Source organism: Miniopterus schreibersii (assembly GCF_964146895.1).
Source record: "Miniopterus schreibersii genome assembly, chromosome: 8".
In the NCBI taxonomy this organism is placed as follows: domain Eukaryota; kingdom Metazoa; phylum Chordata; class Mammalia; order Chiroptera; family Miniopteridae; genus Miniopterus; species Miniopterus schreibersii.
The window spans coordinates 33,095,093-33,111,819 of NC_138109.1; the positions used below are offsets into that span (position 1 = coordinate 33,095,093).

Genomic DNA, 16,727 nt, shown 5'->3' on the forward strand with positions numbered 1-16,727 from the left:
AGACATCCACCAGGGTGCATACGGCCAGTCTTCAACAGTGACACCATGTGGCAGGGCCAGAAATGACAGTACTAGCTGGGGTTTCTGCTCCCTTTCTGTGTTCTGGAGTTTGGAGGCAGGACTGGGCTGCTTTAGACCAAGTCTTCAGGGTTCTTGGGATGGTTCCGGGAGAGTGAAGGCCCCTGGATGGATACTGAACTTTCTGCTAATGAAGGCTGGGGATGCGTGCTTAGCTGGAAAAATAAGAGATGCCCTTATTTGTACCCTGAGTCAGTGAAACACTCTTATAAGTTACAGAACAAGTCAGCTTTATCCACTATGAACAAGGCAGTGACACATTGTTCTTCTATATCTTTAAAATTAATAACAACAATTGCATACACACACACTCCATGCTATAGTTTACAAAGCTCTTATCCATTCATGCTCTTCTCTGAGCCTCATGCCAGCCCTGTGAGATAGGCATGGCAGAGTGATGGTCCTTAGGAAACAGGCTCAGAGAGGGACAGTGACTTGCCCATGGTCACCAACAAGTCAACAAGGCCCCTCCCCCATTGTAGGGTTCCTGAGCTGCCTCCCGGGATGTCAGGTGCCAGGTCCCTACCTTGCCCGCTCACAGCAGCATCAGGACCACAATGGCAATGACCATGAGGACTCCAGCCAGGATGCAAAGGCCCAGGAAGACAATATCACTGGTGTCCTGGGCCACCATGGCCAAGGGGCCCTCCAGTGCCTCTGCCTCGTCCTTGGGTGGTGCTTCCTGAAGGTGCTCAGCCGTGGCAGCATAGGGCCCAAGCCAGTCGGAGCCGGACAGCAGGTGGACAGAAGCTTCCTTGCGCCGGGGCTCACAGAGGACCTCGTACTCATGGATGTCCTCCTGCCCACCAGCCGAGAAGTCGATGTACAGTATACTGACGATCACTGAAGTGTTGTTCCTTCTCTGTGAGGGTCACAGGGTACTGACTCACACTTGAAGGGGCCCTGAGCTAGCCCTGTCCCCCTAGATATGTGGGGACTTGGTACCAAGGGGATAGAACCCCAGGAACTCGGGCTCTAGTCCCAGCTTGGTCACTGACATAGAGCCTCAGTGTCCCTACCTGTAGAAGTTCACAGGATCAGATTTGATGGGTCAATGTTTGCTCTGGCTTCAAAGAGGCAGGGCCTTTAACAGATAGTGACAATAATCACAGGAACATCGGCCACGCTCCAGGCTTTGCATCTTAAGTGCGTTATCTCATTTAATTCTCACAACAACTCTCTCTTATTGGTACCATTAATATCTCCACTTTACAGATGAGGAAACTGAGGCCCAGGGGTTAAATTCTTTGTCTGAGGTCACACCGCACACCAGTGACAGGGACCATATTCTCACCCAGGCCTGCCCAATTCTTAACTGTGCTCGTAGCCATCACGCCTCACTCCAATCAAAGAATGTGGAGCCAAAGGGAACATTCACGGTATCTAGTTCAATCTCCCTTCCTCGGCAATTTACAGACGTGATTGCTGAGGCCTTGCAAAGGCACTAACACACGGAGCTAGGTCCAGAAGCCAAGTCTCCTGCCTCCCACATAGAAGCTCTGTCCCTGGTGTTATGTGACCTTCCTTCTGGAATCTTTTCCCCCAGTTATGTCTGCAGCAATTATGTGTCCCTGCTGTCAAGTCCCTGGTCACCAGAGTGGCTGCACCTTAAGACTGGGAAGAGCCATTGAGAAATAAGATGTGAGGTTTGGCACACTGCAGCCCTCCCCACCCTGAGACGGGAGGTGTTCCGGCGGCGAATGGGGCAGTGTCTACATGGGCAGACTGATGTGGTTTGGAGCAGGGCTTGGGGGGCTGCCGTGAGACAGGGCTACTCTCCCCACCCACCTCAGATCTGCAGCAGCCATGCGCTCCTCAGGTTGCCCAACTGTCCCTGCCCGGTGGTGGCCCCTCTGAGATGAGGCTTCTGAAATCAAAGCTGCCTAAAACGCAGCGAGCAGTTCTAGAACCTGCTGTCACTGGACACTTCAGAGGAGGGCGTTTTATAGGCCAGGTGACCTCGAGGGTCTCTCCCAACTCTGGGTTTCCAAAGGCTCTGAATCCATGTCCCCAAGGAGCCTTGGCATTTGTGCCCTCGGCCTGTCAGCCACCACACCTCTGAAGAGGATGGCACCCAGGATCTTTGTAACGTAGAATCGGGACACTGGGCCAGAAAAAGGACCTGAGAGTGGAAAGGGACCCAGTCAAAGGGCTGAAGTGAATCTATATAATAAGGGAGAAAAGAATTATACAATGGGGAACAGGAAAGTTTTGGTGAGTGAGAGGCTTGAGGAGGAAAGAAAGGCCACAAGAGATGCTACAGTTAAGAAATCAAGTCTGTGATGTCTTCTGAGATGCACGGAGAGGCTGCCATTGCTTTTAGCCCTTTGAGCCAAGCACCTTTGAAAGCCACTCGTGCCGAGACTGGTTCTCTTGGGTCTAAGACCTAAAAGCATTACACTAAGAATCCATGAGTCTAAGGTTCTCCCCTTCTGTGTTTCCATGATACTGACTCCAAGATTGTATGATTCTGTGGTTCCAAGTTCTGGTGGTGGTTCCAAGACTCGAGACTGAGTGTGTGTGAGTTCTTCCTTCCAGATTACACGATTCCCTGTTTCTAACATTCCCTGTCTCCATCATTTCATAACCCTGTGGAACATGATTCTGCCCCAAAGAGAATCCCTGGGGGGTTTAGAGGGCATGGAGTAGGGGTCCGGGCAGATTATCTCAGCAGCCAAGACTGACCCCCTCTTCTCTTCCTCTCAGGTCAAAAGGACAGTGGCTGCCAGGAGGCTGGGGAAGCAGAGGGGTGGGCTGGAGGGCCCAGAGGCATATATCTGGCTAATGTTGGGGGTGGGGAGTACAGTTTGCTGGAAAGCATGTGATTTCTGCCAGGCCAGTCTGGCAAATCCCCAGATACCAAGACCGGGCGGCCGCCCTGATAGAGGCCACTGTTCCTTCTCCCCTTTCCCCTGCCTAACCTGTCCCTGAGAACACAAACACCCAGGTTGCCTGGGGCACTGCTCAGCGACTCTGAGGGCCCAAGCCTGGGTTTAAGGTTTCCGAAATACAAGGATAGTAGAAAAAATGTACTTGCAAGCCTCACTGCCTTTGGAGGGAGGTGGATCCTGTTACTTGAAGGGCCCTTTTGTTTTGCGGAGCCCAGGGGAGGATCTGGACCACAAGGCTGGGGGAGGAGTGGGCAGGAGGCAGCAGGGCTCCCATAGCGCTTCGTTTTGAAGGGGTGAGGACTGGGTGGCCCTGGGAGGAGGGGCGAGAGCACGAAGGCCTCCAGAGATGCTCAGACCATAGGGCCTTGTGGGAGGAGCCTCCACTAGGGGCTTTGGGTGGGGCCAGGCTGTGCAGGGGGCCCTCCTTCTCTGTCTCCCTTGAGTCCTTTGTTGTGTCTACACTGAGCAACTTCTCTGAGGTAAAGCCAAGAGGGGCTGAATTTTGTATCAAGACTTGTGTAGTCACCAGAGCCAGGAAGAGAAGGTGAATTCTCAGGAATGGCAGGTGCCTTTCAGGGCCCCTCCTTCACGTCTGCCCTCCTCTCCCCAGCCCCTACCTGAGACTCAGTGCCGCAGGTGTCAAAGCGGGCCTGGATCCGGAAGGTGCTGCCGACTTCCTGCGCAGCACAGCGCCGGCTGCCCAGGTAGACCTGGGTCCGCCCCAGTGGGGCCAGCGCCTGCGTGGAGATCAGGATCTGGAAGTCCATGCGGGAGCAGCTCACGTTCATGGGCACGACTGGGGACAGGAGGGAGGAGCTGGAGGCCTTAGAGGTAGGCAATCTGACCCAGACCCTCCCAAGCTCCCACCCAAGGGGGGTGAATGGGAAAATGGAGCCCAGAGTGGGAATGGCTCTTATGCAGTCCTATGGAGATGTTTTATATGCATAACTCCATTTAACTTCATCAGACAAAGAGCTGCCCAGGACAGACACCATGCTGCTTCTCAGGATCCTCTGAGCCACACACAGAGCTTGGCAAATGCAGTGGATGCTGAATGAATGATTGATCGAGTGAATGAATGAATGAATATTCTTAATCATAATAAAAGCTACTATTTGCTGATTACTTTGCCATATGCCAGGCAATTCATTCAATCAGTTAACAAATATTTATTGAGAACCTACTATGTGCAGGCACTATTCTAAGCACCACAAAGAAATGGGGGGGAAAAAAAAGACAGCCAAAAATTCCTGCCCTCTTGGAGCTTACTCTGTAGTTGGGTGAGGGGACCATAAATACGTAAAATATACCTAAGCATTGAAGTGGTCTGCAGGCAAACCAGTCAAAGGATAAAGACAGAGAGCAGAGTGTGGGGGTTAGGGGAGTGAGGGGTAGGGTTGGGGGCTGCAGTTTTGAAAACGGTGGTGAAGATAGCCTCACTCCCCTGCTCTCCCTGACAACAACCCCATGTGGTGAATGTGACTGAACCCTCTCTATGGTTCTGAGAACTGAAGCTCTGAGAGGTGAAGTTGTTTGCAGTGGTTTAGTTGTGATTTTACCATTAAGTCTACAGGACTCCAGAGATCCAATCTCTTCACCCTACCTGGAGCCCCTGCTCCCTCCGGGCCACATTGTGACTCAAGTGTAGGGTCTGTTCAAGTGTGTGTGTATGTATGTGCGTGTGCATGTGTGTGCATGCATGTGTGCACGCATGTGTGGGAGGGCAGTGCTTACTGGGGCAGGGGTGATTATAGGGGGAAGGAAGGGGGGCGACTGGTGGGAGGAAAAGGAAAGAGCTGGCAGGCAGAGGCCTGGAACTCTCAACGCCTCCTCGGGAAATGCCTCAGACATATTTCAACCGCTGGTGTCTGGGCAGCTGGGGATTTATGGGCCCGCCGTCTCCCACGATGATCTCGGTGGCGCTGAACTGTGTGTCACCTCTGATTGATGCTGAGGCTGTCCTCCAGCCAGGAGGCCGCCTGTAGCCTGGGCCACATCTGGCACCTTGCCCAGCACGAGTGCCCCTGTCTGACCCTGGGCTCCCACAGGGACCTGGAGAGGGAGGTGGGGGTAGGGTGGGAGTGGGGCTCCTGCCCCTGAACAGGAACCAGGATTACAGCTGCCCCACCCTCAGTCTCTGGGGGCACCAAAAGGAGAAGGGGCTTGTCCGAGAGCCCACAGGGCTGGGAGAGGACCCAGGCCAAGAACTAAGACTATGGGAGCCAAAAGAGACTTTAAAGATCCTTCAGCCAATGTCTTCATTTTACAGGTGGAAAAACTGAGGCCTGCAGAGAGAAAGCAACTTGCCAGCTAGCTGTGGCAGCACCCCATGGCACATGGCTCTCCAAAGTGCAGCCTAAGAAAGGGATTCCTCCAACCCAGGGACAGTTCTCCTCTCCCAGTTTAGGGATGGAGCTGACTGAGGCCCAGAGAGGGCGGGTCTGCCCACGTCACTTCTCTGCCGCTAGCTCGCTGCAGCTCTGCTGTTTCTTTCCCCATCGCTGGGGCACCCAACTCCTCTTGCACATGAGGTAAGGAGAGAGGGAAGATCTTTCGAATGCAGAACAGGCCTGAGGCACATGAGAGAAAGAAATCCACCCTCATCAAGGATGTCCTCAGAGCCAGGCACTGTGACCTGTGTCACCGCATTTCATCTTAATGACCGCCTGTCTAGGGCATTCATCAACCCCTTTTACAGATGAGCCCAGATGGATGGTCACAAATGGCAGCATTTGGATGTGACCCTGGTCTGTCTGAGCTCAGCCCTGGGCCCCCTCTCCCGGGGCCCTGCTCAGCCACACAAGGAGGCAGGGGAGTGAGTTCTAGCCTTGGCTGTGCCACCCACTGCCCATGTGACTCCAGTGAAGTCCTGTCCTCTCCTTGCACCTTTGATTCCATACCCGCACAACAGAGAGCTTCAGCCTGGTCAGGCAGAGGGCAAAGTGGACCCAGAACACAGGTATTGCTGGACCCATGGTCCAGGGAAATGTGGTAAGAAGATGGAGAGACGATGAACACTGTTGGCTGGCAAATCTAACTGGCATTCTGGAGGCTGGAAAAGTTGAGTAGCAATTTTCCCAGCCTGCTCTGCAGGTAGGAACAGCCACCTGACCAAGTTCAAACCAATGAGACCAGGAAAAAAAATCTCTTGATGGCTTCTGAAAATGCTTTTGCTTTTCTGATAAAAGGGCATTTGTGGCTGGCACCCCTCCTACCCCCTTCCATACTTGAACATGGACATGATGCCTGGAGCTGTGGCAGCCATTCTGCAGTAATGAGCTTAAGAGAATCCCAGCGATATGAGCTAGGACAGGGTTGAGCCCCTGAACCAACAACACAGAAGCTGCCTAGCTCCAGACTTCTTGTTATGTGAGGAAAACAAAAGCCATTTGTTCACGCCACTGCCAGTCAGGATTTGTGACACAAGCAAGGCTGGCTTCCATCTACGTGGTTATACCAATTGTTTACCATAAATAATATTACCATATTTGCATATGACCACTGGAAAGATGATCAATATCAACCACAGTATAAGAGAGGCCAGGGGCCCATGGGGGGAAAAGCCAGATGAGGAGGGATTAGGGATTGCAGAGCTGGAAGCTGGAAAAGTAGGTGCCTGCAATAGTGGAAATAAGCAGGGGCCACATGGTACAGTCTCAAAGGTCCCAGAGGAGGAGTCGGTGTTGATGGAGCCACCCGGGGAGAGGGTGGGAGAGCAGTTCATGGGATGGAAAGACCTGGGACCCCCGCCTCACCTTCCCCCTCCAGCACACCCTCCCCCTCAGCCCCAGCTGACCTCCAATGTAGGCCACAGAGAAGCCCCTGCGGGTGGTGCTGCGGTCTGTGTGTAGCAGGAGCAGGAGCTGGTTGTGGCTTGAGATGACCGGTGGTGGCAGGTGGCGACCACACCAGTTCCCCAGCAGGGGCGCCTCCTCACTGGCCCCATCGAAGGCTGCCAGATGGTCAAAGTCACAGGTCTTGGTCAGGCTGTTGGGCTCTTCCAGCTCCAGGTCCAGGAAGAACACCTTGACCCGGTAGCCAAGAGGCAGGCGGATGGTCCAGTGGCATCGGATGTTGTTGGGGTAGGAGCTGGGGTACTGTGGGCTGGAGAAGTTGCCCTGCACGGCTGTGTACACCTCCTGGCATTCTCCTGGGGAAGGGTGGGTGGAAGAAGCAATGATTTGAAGGGTGGAGACTGTCGTTTTCTGCAGCTACAGTTGGGTAACAGTTGCTATAGTGGTCGTAGCACCACCCTGGCAGGTTGTGGGCACCCTGGCCCAAAAACCAGACAGTTGATCCCAAAGCCTGCTTTAACCTGAAACTAGCTGAAAGCTGGGACTCTCATTGGCGCTCCCCTTCATGAATGGTGGCTGTTCGAAATTCAAAAACAGTGCCTAATACCTGTCCTCAGAGTTGAGGTCAAACTTGGACTTGACACCGTGGTTCATGACCTGACCTTGCCCCCTTTCTCACTGCCCCTCACCCACCCCTACCTTCCAGCCTCATCAAGCATCTCCTAGTTCTATAAGCATACCCAACCCTCTCTGTCCTCTATGCCTTTGCACATGCAGATCCCTCTGCTTGGAACATCCTTCCCTTCCTTCTGCCTATGACTAACTCATTCAAAGCATTGCCTAATTCTCTCCTCTTCCAGGATGTCATCCATGATTCTTACTGTCACATAGCATAGGTCACAGTGAGTTGTTATTGTTTCCTTTCCCATCACCTCCTATAGATAGTGCACACCCCAAGAGCTCATTCATTCACTTGTACAAACATTAAGTGCCTATTACAGGGCAGGTACAGCAATAAGCCTATAGGAACTCACGGTCAGGCGGGGGGCGATCGACATGCAAACCACACATAGGAGTAATTGTTAGATCACTGCTTTGAAAAAGCTTCTGTAAGGAATTGAAGGAAGGGATGAATTCTGAGTGAATCAGGAAGGCTTCACAGAGGAGGTGACATGCTTATGCCTTGGCATTGGCCAGGCAGGGGGTGTGCTGGAGCATTCCAGGCAGAGAGAGAGCAGAAAGTGCAAAGCCCAGAGGCAGGAACGTGTGCCCTCTCTCCCCACAAGCATCCTGGGGAGGCAGGAGCCCAGCATGCACAGGGGCCAGGGGTGGAACTTCTGTTCCTCCTACCTGAGAAGTAGTAGGCCTTGAAGCCCCGGCCTCCGATGTTAAAGTCCGACTTGAAGACCACCTGCAGCTCATGGCCCAGTGACACAAGGTTGGAGGGCCTGGAGCTGCCACAGTAGTGGTGCCCACGGGCGGGGCCAGGGCCTCCAAGCACAGCCACATAGTCATAGGCGCACTCCTCACTGCCCTCCACCTGGAAGTCCACGAACACCAGCTTGATGGTTGCGGAGCCGACGGCCCGGATCACCCAGTGGCACTCCACATTGTTGGGGTAATTGTTCGGGTACTCAGGGCTGGTGAGGACCCCTGACAGGCCCGTCAGGACACCACCGCATACATCTGTAAGGGAGCCCGGTTGAACCAACCTTTCTCCTTTCCCGTGACTCTGAGATCCCCTCCCATGGGAACCAAACACCCCCCAATGTGCCACTCCTACAGGCATCTCATGGGAACCTCGTCGCCATCCACTGAGCACTTGCCAAGTGGCAGTCCCAGGCCAGGTGCTTAGCACCTGCACCATCTTTTAAACCCGTTACCATAACCCTATGAGGGATGTGTGGTGGTCTTCCCATTTTACAGTCAAGAAAATGGAGGCCCAGAGAAGCTAAGTAACTTACCTGTGTGAGCTTGGGCTCACCTGGACTCTGAGATGAGGGTCTGAGCACAATGAGTTTATGTGAGAGATGCAGGGGTCCCGTGTGGGGAGTGAGGGAGTGAAGGCCACTAAAAGAAGGGGAGAGCCACTGAAAGGCATTGCCAAACCAGCTGTGGAGCCCTGCAGGGGGACTCTGGGGAATGGTGTAAAGTACACACCTCAGACTTATGTCACCTAAGATCAAGGAAGCTGGGCATTCACACACCAGTTCCCAAGAGTCCAGGCTGAGGGCTGGTGGGCATAGAGGAGACCGGCAAACTTCAGATAAAGCCCTCGAACAGAGATGAGGAGGTTGGCAGGAGCCTTTGAAGTGGCAGGGCCCAAGGGACACGGGCAGGGCCCTGGCAGCAGGTCACTCCACTGGTATCATGGAAAACAGGGTCTGACTGAGGAGCCTGTGCACTTGACCTTGTGACGCTCACTGTCCCCTCCTACCAGGCCAGGGGGGTACAGAGGCTGAGGTGCCTGAGTTCAGAAATGTTATTAAACCTCCCTAACAGGTGAGGAAACTGAGGCTTAGAGAGAGGATCTGAGTAAGTAGAGATGGGCTTGAAGTCTAAAGATGAGTGTCCTCCCAACTCTGCCTTACATTAGCTGTGTAACCCTGGGCAAGTCACTCAGGCTCTCTGAGCCTCATGGGAATATTAGAAATCATAAGGCCTGCCCAGCCTGGTCCACTGGGCTCAGACTCGTGCCGTCTGAGAAGATGCTGGTGAAACCCCTTTGGAAGCCTGTGTGACCGATACAACCAGGAGGTGGTTGATGACGAATTGCTGGGACTAGCCAGAGGCTACCTGCTGGGAGCGGCACACTCAGGTGTATTTCCTGAGACTCCAGAATGTTGCCCCGTGGCTACTGGTGGACCGTGTGCCAGGAGCCTCGGGCTGGTCTATTACTTGAGCTACCACGAAGAAGGCCTTTGGCTTTGGCCTTGGGAGAAGACAGGAGGTTTGAGTTTGTGCTGAGAAGCCTAGGACAGAAGGAATGAGTTAAGGAGAAAGGCAAGGAGAGCAGGGCCTCTGCTTCCCCCACTAGACTGGGGAGGAGGCTGCCAGCCTGGTTGAAGGAGGGGGAGTTAAGGACCCCAGATACAAGAGACGAGTTCAGGAAAGGCTTTGGGAGGGAGAGCGTCACCAGCTCCACACAGACCCTTGTGCCCTTTCCATCCAGAGGACCTGGGGGGGGGGGGTCATGAGCCCATAAAGTAACGGGATGCCACAGAGGATCCGCAGCAGTGGCAGCATGGCGTCCCCTCCTGTGTCCCGATGCCAGGGCAGGGATAAGAAGGATGAGAGCAGAAGAGGATTCGAGGCCTTTTTCCTGAGCACAGTGAGACTCGGGGCTCCCAGGAACAGTGGAGGGAGACGTGGAGATTGTCGCCATGAAGATGGAAACCCGCAGCTACCAAGACTGCAGCTGGAGGCTGCCTTGGCCCGACGGGCTGTGAGAGCCCCTGCAGGTCTCAGCTCCGCCCCGCTGCCCTCCCCTCCCTCCCCCCAGGCCCACCCTGTCCGCCGCCAGGCCCCTTGCCTTTCTGATAGCCTGCGGAAAAGCCGCGGCTGGCCACGTGCTTGTCCGAGTGGAAGATGACAGACATGACGTGCCAGGAGGAGGTGAAGGGGGGCGGGGGCACCTGGCCGCAGAAGCGCCCCAGCAGGTTGCCCTGGTCCGCCGCGGCCCCGTTGTAGATCTCCAGGAAGTCGAAGGCGCAGGCGTCGTGGTATTCCAGGTCGAAGGCGTGGAAGGTGAGCAGCACCGAGGAGCCCTCGGCCACCACGATCAGCCAGCTGCACTCCGTGTTGTAGGGATAGAGCCTGGGGAAGTTGGGGCTGGAGAAATTTCCAGAAGGTGCTGAAAGCACCCCCCCACATTTGACACCTGGAGCAAGAGGGGAGGATGGCCTAGAGTCAGCACTGGGGGCTTGGGTGGTGGGCCCAGCTACAAAGCTGGGTCTTTGAGATGGGATGAGGGAGCGTGAGCGAGGCCATGGTTCTAAATTCATTTATGCATGTAGCTGTTCATTTATTTACTTCTTTGAGTATTTATCAAGCATTATTTCATTCATTCAACAAGTATCGTTTGAGTGCTAGGCATTGTTCTAGGTGCTGGGCTATGGCAGGAACAAAACATGAAAATTCCTGCCCTCATGGAATTTACATTTTGATGGGAAAGGCAGACAATAAACATAATAAGTAAAATATAGAGCATATTAAGTAGTTATAAATACTATGGAGTAAAAGCAGGGGAAGGAGACAGGGTGTCAGGGTGAGCCTATAATTTTAGATAAAATAGTGCCATGTGTCAGGCCCTGGACATGTGCAGGAGGGAATTTTAAAATTTAAAGAAATAATAACCCCTCATCCTCACCCTAAGTGAAAATGTGCACAATCTATTATAATATTAAGAATATATTCTCATATGTACATATCTGCTTATAGTTTAAAAAAGAAAACAATGGAAGAAAATGAATAAAAATGATTCGCTGTCAGGGGAAGGAGCAACTGGGGGGAAACAGTCATGACCGTGGACCTCTTTAAATTCAACTTGTTTTATAATTTTGACTTTATAATTATGAATAATTTAATGTAATTTTAAATTATCAAAAAAAATTAAGTACAGTAATCCTTAAATATCTCAAACTGAAAAAAATATCCAGCTGGAGGCACATTCCCATGGAGAAAAATTGTTTCAAATGACTTTGAAAGACACTGTGTTGCCTGTACATTCCTGGTGGAATATGTCCCAAGGACAAAATAAACCACAAGTAAACCTTAAAGTATATTTGGTAATGGACTATTAGTAATAATAGTAAATACTGTTACTGTATTTTATATATTGAAATAAAGCAAGTATGTTGATATTGATAGAAACTAAGGTTTTCAGTGTAGCTGAAGGGTGATACAAATATAAAATATAAAAATTAAGTAAAACCCTTGTGATCCTTAATTTGAATTGAAAACATCAGTATTTTTTTATTCCTAAAAAAATAATTTCCTAGTTCTGTTCACTAAAAAGTCCTAAAAGTAACGATATTACAGTAGGATTTTGCACCTAGGCCTTAGATTAGGATTATTATGTCCAACTAAAATGAACCATGGCTCCTGAGAGAAATGGTGGGTTTAGGACAGGAAATATACAAAATACACTTGGGACATCTTGTCACACCAGAAAGCAAAAAAGCCACCGAAGACTGTTGGGATTGTGCCAGAAGACACGGGGACCTACCTGAAGGGGCTTCTACTGGCTGAACAAGGTACAATTTGAGCATCAAAAGAGTATAACGATTGCAGTGGATTGGAACACATTAACTACATAAACACTGAGGACTTCATAATGCAACTCCAAAGGGATAAACAGAAACTCATTGGGACACAAATTCAGTTTTTTGAAAGTTAATATGTAGAAAGAACTGAGCATCTACTTTGCCTTTCCCGTTGCGGACTGTATTTCAGGATAAGCAAATAGGTGATGAAGGGAAATTGTTATTCATAGGTGACTGGAGACAGAATAGCCGCATTAGGAAAATCCAACTTAGCAAACCTGAAAGAAATAATCATCTTCGGTGTATGTTCTAATCCCTGAGTTAAAAGGTAAGTAAGGTAAAACTTAGGTGGCTGGGTAGATAGGTATTCCCTATAAAATTCTTTCAACTTTGCTAAGTATTTGAAAATTTTTATATTTAAAAAATACCAAACAAAAAAGTTATTTTCTTAGGCAATAAAATGAAAAGGCAACCTATGGAATCCGTGAAAATATTTGCAAATCATAATTCTGTTAAGGGTTGACTATCCAAAATATATAAAGAATTCAACTTAAAAAAAAAAACACAAAACAAAAAAAAGCAAGCCCGGCCGGGCGTGGCTCAGCAGTTGAGCGTGGACCTGGGGATCCAGGTGATCGGGGTTCGATTCCCGGTCAGGGCACGTGCCAGGGTTGCGGGCTCGATCAACGACTCTCTCATCATTGATGTTTCTATCTCCCTCTCTCCCTCTCCTTTCCTCTCTCTGAAATCAATAAAGACATATTAAAAAAAAAATTCATACAACTCAATAACAAAATAAAATAGAAAACATAATCTAATTGAAAATGGGCAGAGAAACTGAATAGACATTTTCCAGAGAAGACGTACGGATGGCCAACAGGTGAGTGAGAAGGTGCTCCGCATCACCAATCTTCGGGGAAATGCAAATCAAAACCACAGGGAGATATCCCCTCGCACCTGTTAGAAAGGCCATTATAAAAAAGACGAGACAACAAGTGCTGGTCAAGTGTTGGTGAGGATGTGAAGACGAAACCTTAGTGCGCCGTTGGTGAGAGTGTAAATGGTGCAGCGGCCATGCAAACAGTATGGAGGCTCCTCAAAAAAATTAAAAGCAGAACTACCATATGATCCAGCAATCCCACTTCTGGGTATATATCCAAAGGAAATGAAAACAGGATATTGAAGAATTATCTGCACTTCTATGTTTATTGCAGCATTATTTCTAATAACCGAGATATGGAAACACCCTAAGTGTCCATCAACAGATGAACGGATAAAGAAGGTGTAATGTATGAATATAGCTACACACACACACACACAATGGAATTAAAAGTAGACCATTCTTTCATCTGCAGCAATATGAATGGGCCTTGAGGACATCATACTAAGTGAAATAAGTCAGAAAGAGAAAGACAAATACTGCATGTTATCACTTATATGTGGAATCTAAAAAAAAGGCAACCTTATAGAAACAGAGTAGAAAAGTGTTTGCCAGGGGAGAGGTCAGTATATATATCTTCCTCTGTTAGAGATATATTATGAAATATTTATGGTAAAATAATATATCTGAGATTGGCCTTAAATTTGCCCAGACCCCCAAAATGGACGTAGGGTAGGATAGAAGAAACAAGACAGGCAGAATGTTGATAATGTACTGAATGAGTGAATGATCTTATATCATCCTCACAAGAGCACCATAAAATAGACAAAGCAGGTGTTACTGACTCCATTTTACAGATGAGAAAACTGAGGCCCAGAAAAGGAAGTTACTTACTGTAGTCGTCATCTATTGTTTTGGTCTGCCCAGTACCCATTTCTCCACCTCTTGCAACAACATGCCCCCTCTTTTAGATACTGGCTCCCCTGCCTCCATGTGGTAACACCCCTGCCACAGGGGTTGACACATGACCCAGCTAGGCAATCCTGAGGCTCTCATCACCACAGTGACTGGCCTGCAAGGTGGGCCTGTGCTCTTGGTCAGGCCAGAGTCCTGCAGACCTGGAGGAGAACCCCGGCCCAGAGGCTACAGAAAAATGAGGCACTGATGGCTGTTGGCTGAGCCCCGACTGCATGCACGCCCCTTAAAGGTGGAATGATATTGCCTTCACTTCACAGATATGCACACGGCACTCAGCTCAAAGGGCTACAGCAGTACTGAGTGGCCTGGGACCAGGGTGCTGGCAGAGTGTTCTGGGAGCTCCAAGGAGGGTGTATCTGAGGATGATGAAGGGACATGGAAAGCTTCCTGGAGGAGGTGGTATTTGACCTTCGTTTGATGGATGCACCAACTGTTCTCAGGTGGAAAAAGACCAAAGGGAACCTCCAGGCAGAGGAGCCTGTGGGTGAAAGCCATAGAGTGAAAACTCTCTAGAAGGGGGTGTGACCCTATGTCAGAGCACAGAATGCCCTGGAGCCACAGGAACGGGAGGCTGGATATTATATGGAAATTGGAGCCAATGCTGAGGGAGCTGAAAACCATAATAAGGAACTTTGATTTCACTTGGCTGGCTGTGGGACCTACAGCAGGCTCTCAGGGGCAGAATGAAGACTCCTTCCAGCAACAAACCTGTAATATTTCTCTGAGCCTTTCCTTTGCCCTTGGCAACCATGCAGCCTTGAAGAGGCTGCTTAACCTCTCTTGCCCTCAGTTTCCTCATCTGTAAAGTGGGGGGCTAATACCCACCTTGAAGTTTGTTGTGAAGATTAAATGCAATCATAGACATAAAGCATCCAGCACATAGCCGGCACTCAGTAAATACTATCTTCCCCATCTCAGAAGCAAACACATCCTCCACTCGGCCGACTTCCCAAAAGGGCCTCCTGCCTTCTGGCCTCCCACACAGAAACCCCCTGAGACCCCTGCTGCTGCCGGCCCACCCCTCTCTGCCTCCTTCCCGTTCCTGCCTGTCGCCCGGAGCTCCTACCTTTCATGGCTCGGGCCCTGGGGCCTGGGCCCAGCAGTGCCACTGCCAGCAGCAAACAGGCCCCCAGCTCTGCCAGCATCTCCTCCCCGGGGGCCCCCACAAGTCTGCAGGCCAGGAGGGCCAGGACTTGAGGGTCTGGAGCAGGGGAAAGTGAGGTGAGGCTGAAAGGGCCTCCAAGTTAATGGTAGTATGAATAATTCATCAGCCCATCGAATTAGTAAACTGATCCCCAGGTGCTTCCTTCACTCCACCCTAAGGTGACGGATCTAGTGTCACCCAGTTTACACGTTCTGAGATCTGTACAGGCCACACTGCATCAGGAATGGAAGCAAGCTGGGGCTGGAAGGGAATTTGGTGGTGGAGAAAGGGCATGAGTCTGGGGCTAGATAGGTCTGGGATCCATCGCAGGACAGCCTCTAACTTGTCAGGTGACCTGGAACAAGTCATCTAATTCCTCTGGGTCTCAGTCTTACTAATCTGTCTAGTGGGACCATTCAGCCCTGACAATAGAGTTGTTATGGAAATGAAACGTGGTAACATAAGCTGAAGCACATAGTGGGCACTTGCTACAAGTTTTTCCCATCCCCCATTCATGGGGAGACTGAAGGGAACCTCTATTTAGTGGGACAAGTGAGACAAGCATCCCTCAGGCTTAGATTAGCTCAGAGGGAGATCAAAGGAGGTGATAGTGGACAGCTGACGAGGGAGAAGTCTTTTTCATGGAAGAATGCAGCAGAAATAACAATGGGATAATCATATTGTGCAAGTCCTAACACAGTCTTGGATAGGGCCACAGTGTAAATTCTGGCCAAGAATATTAAATGTTTGCTCCTTTATTGACTCATAAACCTTGCTTGAACATCCCTATGTGCCGGACCCTGTGCTCGGAGCTAAGCTGCAGAAATGCCCTCCCCGGCTTGGTGTCCAACAGGAAACAGGATCTTTCTATTTCCTCCAGGAGCCCGATTTGGTTCAGTTCAGCCCAACGCTCATTTCTAAGCTCCTCTGCTCAGAGCCTGCACCAGGCACCAGGCATCTGGGGTAAACGTGGCACATTCCTACCTCCCAGTGAGGAGCCTGGGCTCCGGTTAGACAGACGGCCTCTGAACCCCGGCTCTCCCACCGACTGCCAGGCTGTGGGAGCCTGGGGAAGTCACCCAGCCTCTCTGAGGCCCGGCCTCCTGACTGAAACAGGAGTAATGCAATAGCCTGCAGGTGGCCGTGAGCCTTAGATGAGATAAAGTGTGGGAAGTCTTAGCCAGTGCTGGCTCAGTGCTTAGGAGCGAGTAGGATTTTTATTTACCTCAGAGGAACTCTGAGGTCCATCTGCCAGACCACGTGTTGCCTCTGGCCCGTCCTTTTGTCAGGAGGTCCCCAGGGAACCCTTGGTTGCCAGCGTGGGAGGCCACCTGGAAGGTGTTCAGCAAAGAGCATCAGGAATAGCCCAGCATGAGGGATCTGCTTACCTGTGGGGCTTGATTGGCAGGAACAGAAAGGTTCAGGATGAGAAGCCAGTTCAGGGTGTGGGAATGAGCAGCTTGCCATGGTGGGCAAACAAGGCTCGACCCCCACAGGCACCTCCAGAGCCGGTGCAGACTACAACCCCAGTTGTTCCACTGAGGGGTGAGGAAGTGGAGTGTTTGTCCACCAGTTGTCACTGTCTTGGGTGAAGGCTGCTGAGGGCATCGCTCCTGGGCCTTTCCAACCTACCCGTGAATGGGATTGTGGTCCGGGGTGGTCGGCACAGCCGTCTGCCTGAGTGGGAATGTGAATGTC

The 16,727-nt window shown here is 50.9% G+C and overlaps 1 protein-coding gene across 1 annotated transcript; it reads right to left on the bottom strand.

The window, feature by feature from the left end:
- Window positions 1–613: 613 nt before the first annotated feature.
- Window positions 614–15,030, bottom strand: CDCP2 (CUB domain containing protein 2; the record flags this gene model as incomplete). Its single annotated transcript, XM_081143727.1, has 6 exons — window positions 614–940; window positions 3,587–3,765; window positions 6,766–7,119; window positions 8,114–8,449; window positions 10,296–10,643; window positions 14,952–15,030. The coding sequence occupies 6 exons, from the start codon at window positions 15,028–15,030 to the stop codon at window positions 614–616; spliced, it is 1,623 nt and encodes a 540-aa protein (XP_080999853.1).
- Between the last annotated feature and the right edge of the window lie 1,697 nt (window positions 15,031–16,727).